Source organism: Gastrolobium bilobum, unplaced genomic scaffold (assembly GCF_033153095.1).
Source record: "Gastrolobium bilobum isolate Gb01-03AN ecotype WA unplaced genomic scaffold, APGP_CSIRO_Gbil_v1 utg993, whole genome shotgun sequence".
Classification (NCBI taxonomy): Eukaryota; Viridiplantae; Streptophyta; class Magnoliopsida; order Fabales; family Fabaceae; genus Gastrolobium; species Gastrolobium bilobum.
The window spans coordinates 280,462-304,366 of NW_026898494.1; the positions used below are offsets into that span (position 1 = coordinate 280,462).

General features: G+C 31.5%; 1 protein-coding gene across 4 annotated transcripts; it reads left to right on the forward strand.

Moving 5' to 3' along the window:
* The first annotated feature begins 16,711 nt into the window (after positions 1 to 16,711).
* On the forward strand, positions 16,712 to 20,887 carry LOC133316803 (protein SUPPRESSOR OF FRI 4). 4 transcript variants are annotated; one of them, XR_009752254.1, is made up of 8 exons: positions 16,712 to 17,039; positions 17,525 to 17,625; positions 18,022 to 18,148; positions 18,286 to 18,704; positions 18,872 to 19,026; positions 19,116 to 19,169; positions 19,893 to 20,028; positions 20,869 to 20,887. XR_009752254.1 is itself a non-coding variant. In XM_061518585.1 (7 exons), the coding sequence occupies exons 1-7, from the start codon at positions 16,846 to 16,848 to the stop codon at positions 19,962 to 19,964; spliced, it is 1,122 nt and encodes a 373-aa protein (XP_061374569.1). In that variant the 5' UTR covers positions 16,712 to 16,845; the 3' UTR covers positions 19,965 to 20,361. The 4 variants fall into 4 exon arrangements, 2 of the variants coding, with proteins under 2 accessions (XP_061374569.1, XP_061374568.1); XR_009752253.1 differs by lacking the exon at positions 20,869 to 20,887 and adding an exon at positions 20,112 to 20,363; XM_061518585.1 differs by lacking the exon at positions 20,869 to 20,887 and having other exon boundaries at positions 19,893 to 20,361.
* The last annotated feature ends 3,018 nt before the right edge of the window (positions 20,888 to 23,905 follow it).

The window sequence follows — 23,905 nt, forward strand, 5'->3', positions numbered from 1 at the left end:
AGTTTCAAACTTAAGAGAGAGAGAGAGAGAGAGAGAAACAATATGAGAGACACTAATGAGACTTTAATAAGGATTTTGCAGGGAATATATTTTGATTAATTATCAGTTTGAAATAATTAATATTATTAATTTGTGGGGTGCCCTTTTATTGTGGGGTTGTTAGGTGGGGTCAGCCCTGTCTTTGCTGGGATAGGAGTGTAGGCCTCAGGCTGTGGACTGGAATCTGTGACTAGCTTTTGCTTCTTTTTGTGCTTTTTAAGCTAAACTAATTCAACTACCAAAAAGAAAAGTTGAAAATCCTTTCCCTTCTCTCTCACTGTCCTTCCTTGGACTATAGTGGAAAATTGGTTTGAGACCTCAATGGATATAATTTTAATTGGAAAAGGTTATATTTATAATTTTTTATTTACAAATTCAATCATCTATTTTAATTTAGAATACAACCATTCACATATATATTTCTCCGAATATATAATCAAGTAAGAATTTATAAATAAAAAAATTATAAACGTAATACGACTCATTTCTATATATAGCACATGACTTTTTTAAAATAAATTTATCTTAAAAATGAATCTTTAATTGTTAAATTATTATATTATGGGTGCAAGTACATCACGTCAATGAAAATGTTTCACGTTAGTGTATATTATATCAGAGAGAAAAAGATAAAAACAATTTTTTATATTATATTATATCTTAGAGTCCATCCAATGCATCATAAATGCCTTTGTTGATGCTGCATAATATTTGAGAGCATTAAAAAAGGTTTCCACTTCCAGCACAAAAATCGCAAAGTCCAAAACCAAAGGTATATGGGGATTATAGCATCGTTAACTTACCACCCCTGCATAGAAATAGTTGTTATCATGTGAGGAGTCTTGGATTTTGATCCGTGGAATGTCTTCCTCGTAAAGCATCCTTGCTGTACGTACGTCCATGCAGATCAGGATTGTATTTTTATATGGTCTCAATTCTCAAGGTCAAATACATGGCCGGAAACATTATTTATTTCCACAAGAAAGTGTTAGTGAAAAAAATATATATTAATAATTCTAAGTAAGTACCTTTCTTGCTTTCAATTGAATTGTGGTGTCTTTGAAATTCTATTAAAATGGAAATAGGTGATTTGTTGGCATGTCAAGACAAACCATATGATAGATCAGCACTCTTGGTGCAAACGACACATGGTATTACACCCACTTCCCTCTGTTTTCTTTACCTTTGATGAGTGTATTATACTAAATCCCTCTGTCTTTAAAAAATGACCCATGTTGGTTCCCAAAAAAATGACCCTTGACCCATATGAATATATGATGGTTGTGTTCTCCTTTGAAAGAAATGAATTTGTCACCTAATTTTTAGTTTATATTCATATCTATGAAAACTTTTCAAAAGGCGAGAAACCCATGAAATGTAGTGGTCTACAAATAACCTTGAAATATGCAAAGTAGATCAGAAAATGGGATGCAAAGGAGTAAAGAACAAAAGCAAAAGGACAAATAATAATGGTCCTGTACAATTTTTTCACCCTAGACCTGATTTTGGACCACATTTTTTTTTTTTAGAATTCTCTCATTAATTTTATAGGTTTTTTATGAATTAATTTGGAGTTTGAGGTAGGTCCAGAATTAAAATTTTAAATCCTTCTTAAAAATAATACTATGAAAGATGAAACACATATTCGCACCATCCTATTTTTAATTTTTATGCGCAAACTGAACTACTATTTTATTTATGGGAAACAAAAGAATAACTTGGGAGGCAAGAGGATGAACTAAATTTCCCAAAAGATGTAAATTTTGTTATTGATGTTTAGGCTCGGCTTGCTATTTCGATGCGGTTGGAATATGGCTTATGGAAGCAATAAAAGCATCTTTTAAGATCACCATTAATTGCCTGTACTGCACATTTAGAATTTTGACGCCAACTACATTCAATCTTTCTCTTAGAGAGTACAGGAACTTATTGCTTTCAAATAAGGTTCTAATTTGACTCAATGTCTCAGCCAATTAATGCAGATGCAGTTTCCATTTTGGATATATCCGAAAGCCATGCAACCCAATAAATAAGTTGTTAAAGTTAGGATTAGGATTTAGGCAATGCTCTTTAGTTAGTGGTTTCTAATCAGTATTTAATTGACAAAGAATTTTGGTAATACTTTCATCATATATAGGAGTCACATGATGATTTCAGTTAATGCGGAACTGTACTCCCTGATCACTTCATTAAATTATGAAAGATATGATTAATTCTCTTGACTTGAAAAACAGATAGGTTTGTCATCTCGGAGAAAAAGCATAATTTGATGAGTGCCAATGTAAATAGTGTATCTTATATCTCAAAGGTTCCTTACATTATCACAAATTTCTTAAAAAAAAAAAAAAATTGTACTGGTTTCGATCAATTAGATTGAGATAAATGACGCAAATAATGGATCAATTTGATTCAATGTCTCGAATTATTTAATCCCACTGGTTCATAGAAGGGGGTAATTTCTTTCTTTTGGTTGGGACTTAGTTTAATTAATTTTGGCCACAATCAAATACGGTCTATATAGCACCGATACCGACACGTGACACGATACGACACGACACTCCGATACGTAAATTCTAAAAAATATTAGATTTCGACACGTTAGGACACGTTTTGATATCAAATAATATTTTTAATTTATGTAGTGTATATTATATTTAATATTCAATAATTTAACAAAAAAATAAAATTAAACTTAAAATATTCATCAATTTTGCAAAGAAACATAAGATATCCTAAATATTTATATTAAATGGTAATTGTAATCCAACGAATCTAATAGTTGGAACTAAACACTCAACGCAACGCAACCTTTGAACTTTTTTTGAATTTATATAATGCGTGTTGGAGTGTCGGAGAGTGTCGGGAAGTGTCGGACACGACACGTCAGAGTTTTTTTGAAGTGTCGGTGCTTCCTAGAATACGGTAACGCAACACATTGCTCTAACTTTGCGAAAACTATGATGATTGACCGCATAAATATCAAGTTTATGATTATTCATAAGCTCCAATAATATTATGGTGGTCATTAATTATGCCGAAAGTTAGACTATGATTTTCATTTATTTTATGATGTATTCCATATTTTCACGCATTAAAGACAGGACAATATCATTGGGTTACAGAGCTATTGACGGAAGATAGATGCAATTAAGCAGAATACTATTAGTCTTAGATTAAATGCAGATAAGCATGTGCTATGCACTTTTTATTTTTTCTTTTTGGCCTAGTAGAAGCACATACTTCTGCACAAGAAATTATGCCTCGTATACTTCTCCATTATAAATGGTTTTTGAGGGGTGCAATTATTTGTTTGTGGCGCCATGACATTTAAATGAGTGTCAAAAGAATTGATATTTTATATGTTGTTATTGAGTATTTGCATTACAGAGTTTCCCAAACTTACATTTGAAAATTGTAAATCTTACCCTTTTTTCCCCCATTGGATAGTTTTGAATTTATATATGATTTATCTCATGTGTAACAATAAAGAAACAAGAGAGTTCATGTTTGGAAGCCAGTCACAGTAACAAAGGACAATTTGTTGGTTGGGTTGATGAGTGTAGTTTCCGCCAAAATGTCATTATTCAGATGTTAATTCTCTAAAATTAAAGGTAAGGTTGAAAAGGACAAAAAGTGTTGCTGCTTCCAGACTGGAATGCGTGTAATCAGCAAATCAAGAAAGGAAACCTCATTAATGCATCCCTTTTACCAGTTAAAGGAAAGGCTTTAATATTTTTGTTTAATATTTTTGTTGCTGTTATTGAGAAATTTTACAGCAATATATAGAAAGTCACGTGAATCCTGATTTTTTTTTTTATGCCACGATTTATATATGGATATTAGTGTAACTATGTTTGGTGCAAAGTTTCTTCACCCTAAACGAAATGAATTCTTTTAATAAAATTTTTATGCACTAATTTTATCTAAAAGTTTTATGTTTATCTTTTTTATAAATATTCATAATTTTTAATAAAATTTTATAAATTTAATTATATAAAAAAATGTAAATATTTTCAAAACCTTATCGTGTAAAAATTAAATAATATATATTTTCTCTGTCAAATGTAACTTTTCCCTCTAATTTAAATACAAAATAATTGTTTACCGAAAAAAAAATACAAAATAATTTATATATTGGTTCGTCTTTTATTTTGAACTTTTTAGCTATCTCTTCTCTTTGCTTTTACTCATCGTCATCCCCCAATGTTCCCTCCACAACACCGTCATGGTTCTTTGATCATTTTTGTGTTTTTTTATTCTTTGCTTGATGATTATGCAGTTTCATATCATAATTTAGGTTTGTTTTTTATGCAATTACTGTAGATAAATTATCTGCACCAATATGACATTATTTTGGAACTGAAATCATGGTATTTTTTTAATTTTAATTTATTTCAGGGTTATTATAGTCTTTATAATTTTAATTTTTTAATTTTGCAATCCCACGACATCGTTTTGAAAGCAAATGCAGATAATTTATTTGCAGTAACTGCAGAAATATTTTTCTGCATGACTTATCTTATCAATTACCTGCGCTTTACTATATTTTTGTAAACTTCAGATTAATAAGTATATTTATCAGAAAAATATTTCTGCAGTTAATGCAGATAAGTTATCTGCATTTACTTCCCAAATGATGTCATGTTGGGATTAAAAGATTAAAAAATTATAATTATAAAAACTATAATAACTCTGAAATAAATTAAAATTACAAAAATATCATAATTTTTACCCAAAATGATATCGTATTAAACTTACTGCAGATAACTTGAAAAAGCAAACCCTATATTTATAGCGTACAAATACTTATTTAAGTTAGTAGGGTTTATCATCTATCATTTAACATGACCACAAAAATTTTCCTACAAACACAACATTTTGTGGGGCCCATAGCAAAAAAAAAAAAAAAAACTTCGGCACGCAAAACGAATCTCTATAACATAACACAATCACTTTTCCTACAACATAACTCTTATAAAACCCTAAGTTAGTATTACATAATTAGAGGAATAGCTGGTTAAAACTGCAAAAGAAATAGAGCTTAGTGCTACTAGATGGGTTGAGCCTATACACTGTGAACCATCAAAACACCCACTATTCAAACCCAAGCAATTGTTTTTTCACAAGCCCAAATAATTTCACTTTTTTTTCGAAGTTATTTCTCTTTATAGATGCTTCTCGCTTTAATTAAGTGTTTGGATATAAACTTTTTTTTAAGAAAAAAACCACAAAAAAGTTAAAATTCTATTTTTTTTTCTAAGCTAAAATGTAGGACTTCTAAAAAAACACAAATCGAAATTTACATATTTTCTTAAACATTTTTTCAGGTACCTTTATCTAGATTGACTGTAAAAACATTAAAATCTTAATTTTAACATCCAAACATTTTTTTTTTCAGGTACACAAAAGTCTAAGTTAGATGAGGCACACCCCATATAAGACCAGAGAAGCCCATCATCTTCGTTGAGGATTTAAGATAGGATTCCATATCACCTATCAAGAAGGGAAAACTAAGAATTTAACCCAAGTTATGGCTAGCAACGACGAATTGGGGCCAAAAAAAAATTTTAGGTCAAAATATTTTTTAGGTGCTATATCCAAAATGAAAAGATCTTTAGCTTTAAAAAAATTACTTCTAAAAAAAAAAAAACAATGCCTAAAAAGTCATTTTTTTCAAAAATAAATAAATAACGAATCCAAACAGACCCATAGACTTTGAGTTATGGTTAGTCTTACGCGTTAAGGAATTTCTTACCCCTCGTGCATTCTATTGGTTTCTGGCCCTCCCTTTCTATCTAGTACGTCCTAGTTGTTATATTATAAATATTTTTTTATTTTTTTATTAGATAAGAGTTTCTGGACAAAATAATATATTTGATATCCCATTCTATGAAATGAGTATTTAATAAAATAATGTGCCTAAGAATAATGAAATAGAAAAAAAAAAATTTGTTGTTTAACTGCCTATTCATTCTTTAGAACAGAAAAATAAATTGTTTTTGTCAAATATGTTTTTTAATAATTTCTATTCCTAAGACTAAAAACTGAAAAAAAAAAAAAAATAGATACATTGTCGTGCATGTCCTATAAATTGACTAGCAAAAATAAATTAAAAAAAATTGTGACGCGCTGTACCAAACTTTACCCTTAATAATTTTAAGATTTAAGTGAAAATATGATGTTAAACTAACTATAGCTTCTTCGTTGACTCATTAATAGAGATTTCTTATGTTTTAAACTCTTCTAATTTCCTAATAAAAATGACTTTTACTTAACATTTACTATAAAATATAATCATTTTTATTACCATGTATATATAATCATTTTTCATACTCCTTGACAAGTTTTTTTTTCTTTCTAAAACTAAAAATTTCCGTTCTAGTTATGAAATCATGATTATTGGTTTCTAATATTTGTATAGATCAGTATACTGACATTGTTTTTTTTTTTTTATACAAGTGATAATTCAACACACAACTTAATACAACTTATCTAAACCCCTTATTACTAGATCAAATCTAGTGTCTTATATGCTGACAATGTTTTTGCTTGTAAATATAGAAGAAACAAAAAAATTCGGAGGCGCGGCCCCGAACACCTGCCACTAAATATGCGGACATAAACAAATTTTCCTGGGTCCGCCACTGATCCCACTAATATTTTCTCTCTTCTCTTTTGGGATCCAATCACTTTTTTTTTAAGTGTGGCAGAAAAATTATTTCTGCTACAAAAGCATAAATATTTTATATATATATATATATATATATATATATATATTTAGAAAAAAGTTTGTAAATATATATATATATATATTTTATATATATATATATATATATATATGGGGAGGGTTCTTTTGACTCCAGAGTAAGACTTTTAAGTTTTATTCTCCATCTCAGCCGTTGATGAACGAAAATCAACGGTTGTCATTTATAGTGTAATTAATAATTAATTAATATAACTTCCTAAACTATAACCGTTGGATGGACGGAAATCAACGGTTAGGATGAGGAGTAAGACTTATAACTCTTACTCTGGATTCAAATTATCTCTCCCCTATATATATACATATATATATATATATGAGGTAGGATCCTTTGACATCGGTGTCAAATTTTAAATCTGGCACCTCATCTAAGAGTCGTTAGATCAAAAAAGATCAATGATGTCACATGTTTACAAATCAGAGTCGTTGATCTTTTTTGATTTAACGGCTCTTAGATGAGGTGTCAAATGATCCCACCTCTCTCTCTCTCTCTCTATATATATATATATATATATATATATATATATATGTATATGAGTTCATTCTTTTGCATTGATTGTAAGTAAGTTATCTGCATTGAGCCTAAAACGACGTCGTTTTGGGACGTAAATCAATGTGTTTTTATAATTTAATTTATTTCAAGGTTATAATAGTTTTTATCATTATAATTTTTTAATCTTTTAATCCAAAACGACGTTGTTTTGGGGTGAATGTAGATAATTTATCTATAATCACTGTATAAATATTTATATATATATATATATATATATATATATTTAGAAAAAAGTGTTTCTCCTGTTAAAAGAGATAAAGTTATCCCTACAACTCCAAAATGACGTCATTTTGGGATTTAAGGTCAAAAATAAAGGATATTTTAAAAATATTAATTTTCTCCTGCATCATGAATATTACAAAAATACCCTTTATTTTTAATTTTAAACCTTAAAACAATGTCGTTTTTGGGTTGCAAGAAATAAAGGTAACTGCCTGGAGAAACGTTAATTTCACACCCATATATATAGGGGTTTGTTTTTTGTTTTTCTCATGTTGCATGAGAAAATAAATCTTTCCTACACATAATAAAAAGGTATGCCACTCATTTTTTGTTTTTTATTGTTAATAAGTGGGTCTCACACTTCATGTATCTATTACATGAGATTAGAATTCTCCTACAACATAAGATTTATTTTTTTCATAGGGATTAATATTTCTCATGTTACAAGAAATAATTTTATCTCATATGCACACATAAAAGTGTGTGAGACTCGTGTGAAGAGAAAAGAGAAAAAAAAATATGGGCCCTTACACTTTTATGTATGTATATGAGATAAAATTATCTTTTACAATATGAGAAACACTAATCCCATTTTTTAATAGTTTTATTTTTAAAGTAAGCTTTTAAGTTTTAAAAAAATGTACCAAACATGTTCTTTATGGTATAGTTTTTGAGAATTTTTTTGATAAATTAACCTTTTAAATTTCTGAAAAAAATATTAAGATTACTTTTCAAAACAATTTTTTTTATAAATTTTATCTAATCATCGTTAAAAAAATTAAATACACTTTTTTAATTGATAATTATTTTTCTTAAAAAAATGGAAATAGACGGAACCTTAAGACTTTTTTGCGTAAGGTGTTGGTAAGCTGTATTCCTTTGACCCAAAAAAATCATTTTCAAACTTACTGGTTTTCGTTGAAAATAATAATAAAAGATGAGAAAAATATGCATCCTTTTAAAATATGAAAAATTATTGTCTCATTTTATATGAGATAATTATCTTATGCTACTCTCACATAAAAAGTTATGCCATCATTTTTTTATTTTTTATTTTTTTAATGGGTGGTGACTGGTGAGCCCACCACATCATGTGTCTATGATAGGAGATACTTATCTTCAATAATATGAGAAAAATAAAATCCTTAAAATATATATTTTTATATTATTTTAAATAGAACGACGTCATTTTAGTACATAATTGATGATTTTTTATATTCTTCTTCATCCATTTTCTCTCTTCCTAATTTTATGAAGGAGAGAGAATATAAAAATCACCAATTATAGATCAAAACGATGTCATTCCACCTAAAATGATACAAAGTTAAAATGGGCTAGGTCGGCCTACACGGGTCTACGACTTAGCCTATATTAGGTCAAACTTGGTCTATTATAAATAGTAAAATAGAATAGGCTTAGGCTTTTAAAAATACCTATTTAGAAAATAGGCCATAGATTTTTTTGTACATATCTAGCCTATAAGCCTACAGGGCAGCCTATATCCTATTATTTATTTAAATTATAATAAATAAAATTATTATTTTAATAATTTTGAATAATAAAATAATATTATTTTAGTTATTTTTTTGATTGTTGAATGTTTAATAGGCTTAAACAGGCTAACAGGCCTAGACCAAGGCTTTTATTTTTTAAATATAAATCAAGTCAAACCTGTAATTTAGACCTACATAAGCTAATAGGCCAGGTCATACCCAATACTTTTTACCTTTAAGCCAAACCCAGCCTAACACAGCCCATTTACATCTGTACTCGTGAGTCTAGCTACAGTTACTTATAACCATTACCGCTTACATTATAAAGTCTTAAGTAAATAATTCAATACTTTGAATTTGCATAAAAACAAATATGAACATAGAATTAATGCGTAAATATTATCTTTCGATTGTCTGATCCTCATTGAATTGGTCAAGTAAACGCCTTGTTCGTTGGTTATAAATACTTTTCTGCAAATCAGATCAAAATTTCAATCACTACCTGATCCAATGTACAATAGTCAACAAAGGAAACAAAAAGAAAACAACCGAATCGACTGGCAACTTTTATATGGGACGACTATAAATTTGAATAATCGCAGGACATGCCTTACCATTTAAACTTAGGAGATGGGTCTGCATTCCTTCTACCTTTTTCTAATGATGTTTGTGTTAATTGCATCGTTTTCCTTCATGCTGCCGACTCAAGTTAGTGCAGGTTTGTGTTAATTATTTACACATTTGATTCCTGATACATAGAGTTGGGTTGGGGTCGTGCAATTTTTTCATGCTATTGAGGCAAAGTTAATATTGCAGGTTTTCTAGGCTTAAGAACTCACACACAAACACACTTTTCATACAGAAGTTTAATAACTTCCAAAACTAGAGAGGGGTTATATTGACAAACTTCTTTTCTTAAAAATTTATAAACTATATTAAGTTTGATCGGTCATACACTTTTACTCTTAATGTATGCCAGTCAGACTTAGTGTAGTTTATAAGTTTATAAGAAAAAAAATTTGTCAATACAACTTTTTCCTGAAACAATTGTGAAACTTCACTATATTTTTTAATTATGATTTTATGATAAATTGGCCTAGTAAATTGTTTATGTTTTGGAAAATTTCAAAAGTATGGTAATTAATTAATGGATCATATGGACATGAGTGCAAAATCTATAAGCACTAGCCTTTGTTGAGTTATGGCTACATGCGTTTATTTATTTTGCAGAGTTGGAGATTAGGAGGAAGCTTCCGAACCTCATCCCAAGGCCACCTCCAGGACCCCAGACAGCTTTTCACCAGGCGCCGGGACATGGTTAAGCGCGTACAACATAAACAAGGGCTGCCACTTCTCGTTTATACAATTATGCCTTTCTAATATGAAATAATGTTGTTCTCCGTATGGATTTAGGAGGAAAACGGAGGATTTTATTATGTCTTTGCTTTATTTATGATTATACAAAAAAGAGGGAAGGGAATTGAAATTTTTTGTAAAATCTACCAAAATTCTTCTCACTCATAAAATTAAGGTTTTCCTAATTTGGGAGATTTGTGGATGAAATATTAAAAATTACTTACTCGCCCTTAGATTTAAAATGTGAAAACCTCATAAATATTAATTATTTTTTAAATGTGACACTACTAGAAAAATCTCATATTTCCTCGAAAATAGTGATGGAATTTTTGACAAAAATCATATTCCGTCGAAAATAGAGACAGAACAAAATTTAGTCAAAATCACTAACGAATATTTTCAACAAAAAAATTCCGTCGAAATTTTCGACGGAATCTAAATTCCTTTGAAAGAGACAAAATTAGATACGAACAAGATTTGCTCATAATCACTGAAGAAAATTTTCGACAAAAAAATGTCTGTCAAATTTTTTGACAAAATCTAAATTCTATCGAAAGTTTCGAAGGAAATATTTTCGCCGAAACTTTTCAACTGAATTATTTTTCCCGTTGATAATCTTGACGAATTTTTTTTCCGCCGAAACTTTCGATGAAATTTTTTTCCATCGAAAATATTCAAGAAATGATTTTTGTCAAAAATTTTGGCAGAAAGTAAATTCAATCAAAAATTTTGATGCAATACTTTTTTGTCAAAAATTTTGAAAAAAAAACACAAAACCAATCCACGTGGAGATTTAAAAAAAAAATTATGGAATTTTTTCTATGAAACATTTTGAGAAAAAACATATCATCAATTCGCGTGAAATTCTTTGAAGGAATTTGTTTTTTTGTTGAAAATTTTTGACAGAATTTTTTCGGAGAAAATATTGAAAAAATGCATGTCATCAATTGCGTGAAACCTCACCCTATGTCTTCAATTCATGTAAAAATTTTTGACGGAATTCATTAAATAAATATTATGTTAATGCTTTATTTTTTGACGGATTATTTTTCGTCGAAAATTTTGACGTAAATTTATTTTCGTCCAAAATTCCGACGAATACTAAATTCTATCGCCTTTGGATGAAGCGCATTTCGATAAAAAAATTCCATAAAAAAAGTATTTTTCAACCAAATTTTAGTTGTTTGCAAAGGAAAAATTTCGTCCAAAACATGATCTTTTTTAATAGTGTGAAAAGTACATAAATAATTTGTTTAGAAATTTTAAATTTAATTTAATTTGTAAAATATAATAATTATATTAATATTTTTAAAAATGATAAAATTGTAAAAATATCTCATTACCCCTCCATTTTTTTCTCTTGCTATATTTTTAATTTCCAAACAAAGAAAAATAATACCCTTCAATTCACTTTCCTTCCTTCCCCTCCCTCTCTCTTAGATTCCCTTCATTTCTTTCTCCTCCAAATTCTCAAACATATTCTCTTAAATTGAGTGGTAAGTGTGTAGTTTCATGTCATGGTAGGTTCTATATAGGGGACAATTAACTTTTTGCCACGTGTTAGGCAAAAATTTATCAGAATGCCATGCTCTATCAAAATTTTGCCAAAATGTCATATTACTTAACTCGCTACAACACCTGGCGATTTAGGTATGGACACGTGGCAGCAATTTTGAGGTCACAAAACTCGTTGGACAGTCCAACACTTTTCTCGAGCAACGTGTCAGACTGCATGGCTAAGTCGTTGCATAGTGCAGCAACTTACGTGGCACTTTTTTGACACGTGGCCCATAGTTGCCACACTACAACGAGTATAGTTGGTTTGGCACAAATACCCATCTGCAAACAAAAGCTGGGATTTTTTTATGCTGACACGTTTACTCATGCAAGGGTGGGCTTTTTTAAGGCAGATGAGATATGATTAAGATGCGACCTTTTTTTAGAAAGCTCACACAAAGTTTGTTTGGTTGCTTTATTTATAAAAGAAATGTTATATTATATTTTAAATAATAAATTTTATGTTAAATATTTCAACTTGAGCGATAAAAGTGAAATATTTATAAAACTTACATTGTAAACAATAAAAAATGACAAAATTTTATTCTATGATATGTAATTATTTTTGTGGATGCTAGTATTAATGAGAACTAGGAATATTATTATTTTTGTTTTATATAATACAATTATTAAATATTTTTTAGAAATTTTTTTGTCATATTTATTGTTTACCATGTAAGTTTTATAAATATTAACTTTTTTTGCTCAAATTAAAATATTTAACATAAAATTTATTATTTAAAATAGAATTTAACATTCCTTTATAAACAAAGTAACCAAACAAACTTTCTATTTGCTTTCTAAACAAAAGGTGGCATCTGCATTAATCATATCCCATATGCCTTAAAAAAACCCACACATGCATCAGTAAATGTGTCAGCATAAAAAAACCCAGCTTTTGTTTGCACATGGGTATTTGTACCAAAGCTTTTGTTTGTATATGGGTATTTGTGCCAAACCAACTATACTGACTATGCAGTGTGGCAACTATGGGCCACGTGTCAAAAAAGTGCCATGTAAGTCGTTGCACAGTGCAACAACTCAGCCACGTCGACTACCATATCTCAAATTGAGCAGTCTGACACGTCGATTGAGAAAAGTGTTGGACTGTCCAGCGAGTTTTGTGGCCTTAAAGTTGCTGCCACGTGTCCATTCCTAACTCGTTAGGTGTTGTAGCGAGTTACGTGACGTGGCATTCTGGAATTTATTTTTTGGAGCGTGGCGGTCCAGTAAATTTTTGCCTAAAAGTGGCAAAAGGGTCGTTGTCCCTTTATACAGTATGGCTATCGGAGCATGCCCTTCCGGCGTGGGTGTGCTATAGCCTGTAGACTATTGATTCAATTCTTGAAAACCTGACCAATTCAAATATTTCATCAATGATTCTAATGAAATATTTGATAAATGGATTCAATTTGTCTTATCCCTCAACCAAATTAAAAAACAAAGATTGATTAAATTCTATTGAGTCTGACTCATAGTGCCTATGTTACTTTTTGGGAGGCCTACATCCCATAGAAACGTGTGTTGTTTGTGAGTATGAAGTGCATTGCTAGCGCACAAATACATTAATATTAACTAATTTGAGGTAAGCAGGTTCAGTGCCTTCGTTACTTTTTGGGAGGCCTACATCCCTTAGAAACGTGTATTGCTGTATCTTTTGTGAACATGTGAGTATGAAGTGCAATGCTAGCGACAAATATTAACACTAATTTGAGGTAAGCAAGTTTAGCTTGTACAATTTAAACCATCAAATCACTTACTAATATTCAAGATCAAGCAATTCTTTTCTTATAAGGCCAAACAATTTAGTTGATTTATGATAAGGTTTAGGCGTTAATGAATTTCTTGCTTCTTTATAGGCTCTTAGCCCTCCCTCGACCTCCCATTCTATCTTTCTCTCCTAGTTGTGATGAAAATACTTTCTCAATTTAGTTGTAGACACTGGTGGACCTACATTGTTGCAAGTGACCACAAGTGCGGACACAAACTTTTGAAAAATAATAATTTACTTTCCCATGTGCTCGTTAGGTGGAGTTGAGTTGCGGTGTGCTTTTGCATTGAAGTGAAATTGGTGGAGTTAGAAGGAGGAAGAGGTGGTTGAGACTGGAGAGCGAAAAGAAATAGAACAGTGCAATCTATCGCTGGTAAATGGGAACCACCGTCAGATCGGGGTGGAATATGGTGGTCAAACGCCGTAAGAGACTAGCAATCTATGAGAATTTGTGTAAGTCGGCTTCAGATTTTTATTTTTTTTAAGTCTCAAGTTTTATATGAAACTATTAATTTTTATCTTATTTACTTAAAAATATACTAGATTGATCTAAATTTATATTATACTTTTTGGGGGTGAAAAAAAAGCATAAAAGTATTTCGTACATTTAAATAAGAAAATTATGTGCATATGCAGGGATTAATGAAATGTACAAATTTTCTTTTCTTTTTTTGTTTATATTCTTTTTTTAATGCATTTTTTTTTTGAACCCCATCACTAAATGTGTGGAAATAAATAAAATTTTCTGATCCACCACACTTATTGTAGATGTAATTGTTACTAAAACAACCTATAAATATTGGGAAAAGTGTTTGTCATTTTAAATGACATAAAGTTATGTCATTTTAAGAAAGAGATAGACACAAAATAAAAAAAAATTATTTAAAATTTGAATTAAAAAAAACCACCCACTCAAATAAAAAAAATCACTCACTTTCGTCCTCATAATTTTTATTCTCTGTGTCTATCTCTCTCCTAAAATGACATAACTTATGTCATTTAAAATAACGAACATCAAACCCATAAATATTTCGTCTATAAAACAAATAGCTTGGATAGGAAATCGAATCACAAATAAATGATGAGTTACATCAATCACTTAACCTGGGGGGTATTATTATATTTCTCAATGACTTTTTCGAGTTTGGTAAGCATAAATAGTTGCTTAATGAAATCAGTCATATTTTGAAGGCATGATTTGCCAAAAACATCATGGTCTAAAATGTCCGATTCATGCTCGGATAAGTTATATCCCGAAATAGGGATGTTTGAGATGCGGTCTAAATCGGTTCTGGAAGTAAAAATTATTCGATCCAATCTCTTTAGTTTGATCATGTGAGATTCATTCGATTTAGATTTTTTTTTAAATCCGGTCCAATTCAATCAATTTTATTCAGTTTGGATTGGATTGATTTTCAGTTTTTTTAAAAAAATCTAAAATTTTTGTCATACAAACCACTGGCTATATCAAAATGAAGCCATACAATCTCTTTGAAATCGTTTTTATTCTCCCAAACCGAGTTTGCTTGCTCCTCGTATTTTATGGTTTGAGGTTGTTTGGGTGGTTAGGTTTTTTCTTGCGTTAGAAGCTAATGGGTCGATGGTCTTGAGTTTAGGATTTTACTATATGATTTTTGGGCTATGATTGAAGAATAGGCCTAAGTAAATAGAGGGTAAGTTGAGAAATCATTATATCGGTTTGGATTTGATCAATTTTTATCAACCAAATTGAAAATTGATCCAATTTAATTAAATTTTATAAAAAAAATTATTTTGAATTAATTCAATTATTAATTTTTTAGTTCGATTATTGCTGTTTAAATTAATTTGGATTGATTAATGAAAATATATCATCAATTTGTCATTATCGAGTTACCCAACGCATCTACCTCAATACACAACACATAACTGACAAAGTCACTTAACATGTCTCAATCAATTAAATGACACTTGTTTTCTTTGGTTTTTTATTCTATTTGCACGACAAAATTGTGTCTCAAACAAACAAAATAAAATCAAGTTATTTAAATATAAATCATTCTATTTTGGGAAAAATATTTATTTTTTTAAAAAAATATAGAATTGTGTTATTTTAAGTAAGAAAAAGATACAAACTAATATTTTTTATTTAAAATTTGAATTAAAAAAACTCTTTTTTTTTATTACTTGTATTTTTCTTTCATTTAAAATAACATCACTCTATATCCTTTAAACCCTTTTTATTATATTTCATACGTTTCACTGGAATAGTTTATTTGAAATAAAAAAAAAATTCCTAAAGTTTATTTAGAGAAATTTATAAAAAATATTATTTCTTAAAAAAATGTACTAGGTATCATACATATGTAGGCAATTAAACTAATAAATATTTGTTATCAAATCTTTTTCAAATCGTCATCTAATATATGTCACACACATAAAGAAAATAATCTAAAATGAAGTATAAGAATTTTTTGTGTGTGTATAAATATGAAAATTTATTACACGTACATAATTGATTTTTGATTGTGAGAATTAATGACTTGGACACCCTGTGATAAACATATTTTTTACAATATAATGTTATATAATTGCTTTTCGATTTTATTTTATTTTTGACAAAATGATCAATTTTTTTTTTCTGAAAGCACGGTCATATATTAGTACTGGTATATAATAACGAAAAGTGTTTACATAAAATTATGTCATTTTAAGAGAGAGATAGACACACCATAATTTTTTATTTAAAATTTAAATTAAAAAAATCACCCACTTTCTCTCTTACATGATTCTTATTTTTGGTGTTTATCTCTCTTCTAAAATGACATACTTAACTTATGTATTTAAAAATGAAAAACACCGAACCAATATAATAAAAAAATCCCTCGAACAAATGAATATTTCAATTGGACCACAAAACTCTGCTCAATTGTAGAAATAACCCCGTATCCATATCAACAGAGAGGGTTTTGATTTTTCAATTTGCGAAAACAGGAGAACAATTTGAGCCCTAGTTCCTCTTCCTCCTCCTCCATTGAAGGGTGGGTGCACGACACAGACCCCAAGCTCCAAACTTTGGCACAAACCCAATTCTCGAGTGATCGGAATCGAGATGGGGAAGAAGAAGAAGAGGGTTTCTTCGAAGGTGTGGTGTTATTACTGCGATCGGGAATTCGATGACGAGAAGATCTTAGTGCAGCATCAGAAAGCGAAGCACTTCAAGTGCCATGTCTGCCACAAGAAGCTCTCAACCGCTGGCGGCATGGCCATCCACGTTCTCCAGGTCCACAAGGAATCCGTCACCAAGTATAACCCTCATTCCTAGATTTCTCCTAAATTAGGGTTTTGTATTTTGGGGTATAATCGCATTGAATTTCATCTTAGAAAAAAAAATAGAGGTTTATGTAATTTGCGTGTTAAGAGTTTCACTCATGTTAATTGTTTTTTTCTTTATATTAGCACATCGTAATCATGATGCTAGAAATTTAGTAAATGTTCTGGTTGCTAGTTACTTTTATGGAGTGTTTGTAAGTGGTTGAGTGGCTGTCTGGTTTGAGGTTTATCTTGATTACTAATGATCCATTACTGAATGAATTTATATTAACGAAGAGGAAGGCGGTATGTTAGCCAAGCATATTTTACACTTGATGCGTAAACTTAAAATATTTTTACGAGTGCCTTTTGAATGTGCGCCTTAAAATCTCGACATTGATCATTTGTTTTGTGTTGTTTCCTTAAGTTGTTGCCATTTTGTCAATTATTGTTGAGATCTTCCTTTTTGTGTTTTTCAGGGTGCCCAATGCGAAACCTGGGAGAGAGAGTACAGATATTGAAATATATGGAATGCAAGGGATTCCACCAGATGTCTTGGCTGCTCATTATGGAGATGAAGGTCATATATTGTTCTTATTCTTGTCTGATGGCTTCTGTCTTGGGCCGAAAAATATTTTTGGTTTTTGTTTGGTTCATTGACGGTTGATACTCGATACAACTTATTAACTGCAGTCTGCAAACAACCCAAAGTGATTGTTTTTTATTTTTGGCTATTCTTCAATCTTAATGAATTCTTCTTTTGTTAAAAAGATGCTTTCCTTTATAATCTCATCTAATATATACGGAGACTGTTGTTTTCTTTATCCTTCTGTTACTTGGTAGTGTGTGATGTCATAAGTATTTTTGTAGGACTCAAGACTAAAGCTTTGTACAAATATTGTTGGTGATGGTAAAAATGTTGAATCAGACTTGAAATGGTTTAATCTTCTCTCTTGCATTTTTGTGTTTAATGCAGATGATGAGGTTCCGTCAAAGGCAGCCAAGGTAGATATCCCATCAACCCAGCTTGTAGGTGGAATGGTGCCACCTCCTTTGGGTACAGGATATCCTCCTCGATCAACTTTGGGCACAATGCCACCAATGTATGTTAAAATTTTTGTTCATTTTAATTCTCCTATTCACATTCATGTTGTATTTGGCATATGGGAGTAGTAAATTCTGCTCATGTATATATATGAGTGGCATAAAATCTGCTCATGTACCTACCTCTCTGCTGCAGGTATAATCCATCTGGACCTGTGCCTTCGAATCCTTGGGTGGTTCCACCTCGACCTCAGCCATGGTTTTCACAGCCTCCAGCTGTTTCAATTCCTCCCCCTGCCCCATACGCACAGCAGCCACTATTTCCTGTGCAGAATGTGAGGCCACCGCTGCCGTCAACTGCTCCTCCTGCACTCCAAACTCAAATTACTCCTCCTGGATTGCCTACATCTACACCTTCTCTCCCAGTTTCACAACCTTTGTTTCCTGTTGTTGGAAATAACCATACAACAGCTCAAAGTTCAACATTCTCTGTGGCACCTCTGTCTTCAAGTGTTCCATCGATAACTCCAGTGTTGTCTACTAATGTCCCTGTTGATGCACATTTGGGTGGCAACTCTTCTCTGACAAGTAGTTATCAGGCAATAGGGATTCCAGGTAACGTTATCCTTTCCTTCCTTAACAATTGTGACTGGTTTATGACACAAAACTGCAAGATCATGTTTGATAAAATTGAAAACTTAGCTCTGAAAATTTAGTGTTTCTAGGTTGACTTTATATGATTCTAGTGATTTTCATTTCCTTCTCACTTTGGTTTCTTATAGGTGGGACAGCAAGTAACTCACATTCTTATGCTTCTGGTCCAAACACCGGTGGTCCTTCAATTGGACCTCCCCCAGTAATTGCAAATAAAGCTCCGGCTCCTCAGCCTGCCACTAACGAAGTCTACTTAGTTTGGGATGATGAGGCAATGTCCATGGTGAGTTAAATTCTTGAGAAAATCTGTTGTGTTCCATTTGACTGCTTCTGTTTCTTAGTTGGTAATGTTATGATGCTTCTTTCCTGTAGGAGGAAAGAAGAATGTCTCTGCCAAAATATCAGGTGCATGATGAAAGTAGCCAGGTAAGTCATACTACCTCTGTAATAGATGGAGTTGCTTTCACATCTAACCAGATGAGTAGGCTTTATGCTTTCTGTTTTCAGATTCAGTTGTTTACGCATTGTTTCCTATTTAAAGAGGTACATTCTGTATAAATTTCTAATCCTTTTTAGAAAAGAAAAGAAATTAAATGGCCAAGAAAATATGATCCTTTTAATCCTCCATTTTGTTTCCAAACTAAATGGGTAGTGCATGCTATCTTATTTTGAACGGCAACTATGGCTGCAAGCTATGCTTCCAAATTTTGTAAGCATCTAAAGATTCAAGTAAATATTCTACTAATTGCTTTTGGTAGTTAATTATAATTACCACAACATAATTTGTGAAGCTTGCTGCAAACAACCAACTTCGTGATACTTCATCCCGGCATTTGTACACCGTAAAAGAGTATGTATATATGATTTTTGTTGGGTTTGGTTTTGCCAATGATATTCTTTCTCCCCCTGCTTGATTCCAAAGTTTGGGGTTTTGGGTGGAACATGATCTTACCCAACAGATTTTTGCCCATTCGTAGCATCATTACAATTTATTTTATGGAACAAGTGAATTCAGACTTGGCCCAGGTCAGCTTCTTTCGCAGAGTTTGGATCTCTTGCATAGGACCAGGCTCTAAAATATTCGGTTTGTTGTTGTAATTTGTGGTCTATGATTACTCGCTGATCATTACTATCATGTTTACCTTGCAGATGAGCTCCATTGATGCAGCCATAGATAAGAGGATACTTGAAAGCAGGCTGGCTGGTCGTATGGCATTTTAAACCAATCTCACCCGTATACACTTGCCAAATTTCTTCAATGATATGGGCTTAAAACGGCATTTCAGTAAGCCTCTGCAACGTGTTTTCAACATTCCTTTATTCAGTGATCTAGCAAGTAAACATTTTCTTCGTGAAATTCTTTGCCAGAATGGGCAATGGGGCCCTGCCGTCATATAGAAATCAATGGAAGAAGGTTGAAATGGTTTTCTGATTATTTTGTTCTTAGGAGGTTGCGGTACTTTTTTGTTTGTTTCTCTTTTCCTAACTTTTCTCCTTCAGATGCTTGTAGTCAACCTTTAGGACTTGATACTTCAGTACCATTTGGTGTAATCTACATGTATTTTGTTTTTTGGGAAAAAAATATTTCTTGATTAATAGTGACCTCTTATTTATTTTATTTTTTTTCTTTATATTGAGAGCCATGAAGGGGAGAAAATACAAACCTATGCAAAGCAAACCAAGACAACAAAACTCGTACTTAAGCTTATTTATATACAGCTGCATGTATTCTACATCATTTAGTGGTATATATTATGGGTTTTGATGAAAGTAATGCGTTGCAATAATTATCGAGATCTTGGGAAAAACTTTCGAGGATGAGAGACCCTTGTACAAGGACAGCTTTCATGCTTTGTACCATTCATAACTCCTTGTTTGTTCTTGATGCCTTAAGACATTGTGGATACTTCACTGTCTTGAATAGAATCAATTTTAGAAGAGAAACATAGTTCCATGGTAGAACCCTAAAGATTGGGAGAATAGAGTCCGTCTCTCTCTAAGGCTTTTATTATTATTATATTGAAAAAGTAGTGTGCTTTTCTTGTACGGAGACATTTTTTTTCATCTAATTAAAATTCTTACATACGAGCTCATGAACCTCAACTTGTTTTTTTTTTTAATACAGGGCCTCAACTTTCTGGTTCAGATTGGAGGGGTTCCATTTCTCAATGGGTCCCATCTCAGGGTGGGCCTTCCCATGCGCAAAAGAAATAAATAAATACATAGGGTCCCCCATACAAAAGACAAATAAAACTGAAAGTCAAAATTAAGAATTTGAAGTCTTGCAAAACCTACTGGAGTAACTTAACTGCATACTAGCCATGTAACCAAGAAAAATAAAAACTATATACCAGCCAAAACACTTACTGTCAGGGCCGTCAACTCACCGTAAGAACAGGAACATGGATTCAACACAACGATGACAATAAATGGAGGGGGGGAAAAAGGATGAGTGACAATTGATATAGATACAAGGAGCTAGATAGGACACCCCACTTTTGTTGTATAACTACACCAAACTATAAGTTGAAATGATGGATAGTCTTTGTAGGGATTTAGCACAAGATACAGCTATGTAAAAGTAGATCTAGTCTAAATATCCCAAAATATAATGAGGGGTTATATTTGACGCTTAGAATTGTAGCTGTACAAATTGCCAAACAATTAAGGCTATAACAGGTCACGACATCATGTGTTGCTTTCATGCACAGTTGTACATCGCCTCTTTAAAACGGCACACCAAAGTCACAGTTGTCTATTTAATGCTGTTTTTATTAGGCATTTTATGCCTCTTGCTTCACATGAAGGTTGCTTTTGTGAGCATATATTAAACCCATAAGGTATCTTAATTTTGGAATTTGCTCGTGATTCCATCAACTTGAAATCAAATATTATGGCTAAAACGGGAAAAGTCTTTTATGTTCAAAACTTCAAGGCAAGCTATTAAAATTATTCATTACTCCAAACCATCACTTTCATCTTCATTCTTAAACTGTAGGATAGTTATTGAATGATAAAATATGCTGTAGGAGATTACATCAACACCGCGTCTTTAGAACTTACTTTTTAACCTTTTTAAGGATAAGTGATTTTTTATTAGACAAATAAAAAACATATAATTTCACACTATAAAAAAACAAAGGCCTGCGAGAGTTGACTCGCAGATCATCAGTGACAACAGAAGTAATGGGTTCTCTGCTGATTTTTGGATAAGGTTCTGGGAAGTAATGGGTTCACACTATACTGTTGTATATTCGGGAAGTAAGTTGAACATATCCTTGATTTGTTCCTATGCGAGTTCCATTATGATTATTGAGAATATCATGAAGAAAGGATGAGTGAGTACTATTACTGTGTTGTATTTCTTAGGACAAGGGGTGCTAAACGAGGCAGAGGTCTTTCAGATATCACATCTCAATTCAAAATCTTAAGCGATTAAGTTAAGAGGTTCTTCCACTTATATGATCCTCACTTAGTATATTTATAATCGATGTAAGACTTCACTACTCACACTTGGATTCTCATTCTCAACATTTTCCCCTCAAATGAGAGGCTTCTTCAAGTATTTATAGGGTTACGTCAAGGCTTGGTTCTACTTAAAATCAAGATATTGGCTCCTCATCATGGGTTTAGAACACTGATATATCCCGAACACGAACCATCATCATCTCTAAATACTCGATACGCCCAGACCCATCAATCATTAACACTAAATTGTATGAGGTAAATACCAATTAACATATGAGGTAAATACCTAGTAATATAAAAGTTCATGTCTAATGTTGAATATGAAAATGATGTACCCCAAACTTTTCGTACCACACACGGTCCCGACACATCACCAATAAATATGAGTTTTTAGAATAAAGAAATTTTGATATTGTTATGGGCCCATATTCTAGAAGGCCTAAGCATGGCAACATAAAGAGAAAACTAAGAGAAATAAAGGAAAGGATTCTTAAATGATACTAATCCTACTACGACAACAATTAACCAAGCATTGGGCCCCAGAAAAGCCACTAAAGGTCCATAATTCTACTATCCATAGATAAACTCTATAAATAAGAGGTAAAACCTATATGTATAACACTTACTTTCTCTCATTAATTGCTGCCAATGTTCACACACACTACTTCTTTGGCTATGCCATTATTCTTGTGCACAGTGATTTGTTTACCTTAAAAGTATCTCTTTCATAGATACCTAAGAGAGCCCTAGAATCAAAATCAATCTATTAGTCCCTGACTAGACATCTCTATTTTTAGGACAAAACAATTATTAAGAGGAAAAATTATGAGAAAATTGATAGAGAATTTAGAATTGAATAAACATGGTGTTATGAGAGCACATAATTGGGAAACTACAGAGAGATCAAAGTGTTAGACATAGGGGATTTCTGCTGGTAGTGGGCTAAGTTAGCGTCACTTTATCGTAAGGTGCTCAGACACCACATGCCAACTAAAAATCTTAATGGATCATTCCACTTGGGATTTCACCGCTCACAATTGAATTCTCATTTCCAACATTCCCCCCTCAAGTGTGAGGCTTCTTCAAATATTTGTAGGGTTATATCAAGGCTTGGTTCAACTCATTGGCTCCTCATCACGGACTTAGAAGGTTAAAAACCCCAAACACTAACTATCACCATCTCCAAATACTTGGTACATATAGTCCAATCAACCATTAGCTCTGATACCAATGATAAATATCAATGGAGATTAAAGTGTCAAAAGTGATTAACAACGTATGAGGTACAGACCTGTTAATTTTAAAGTTCATGTTGAAATATTGAATATGAAAATGATGTACTCCCTTCTACCATAAACAATCCTGACACATCACCAATGTATATAAGGTTTTAGAATAGAAAAAATTTGTTATTAAGGGAAAGAAAGTCTTTTAAATTTAGTTAATGTAATCTCAAATTATGAGAAAATTAATAGAGAAATAGAATTGAATAGATATAGTGTTATGGGAACACATAATTGGAAAGTTAGAAAAGTCAACTGGTGGTTTATTTTAGGGATGTTGGGAAACGGGCGGAGCCCATGGTAGGGTGGATGCAGCATCATATGGGGTAAGATACAAACTTTTTATCATAAGTGGACTCAGACACCAAATCTCAACCCCAAATCTTAAGGCATCGAAATTATGAGTTTTTT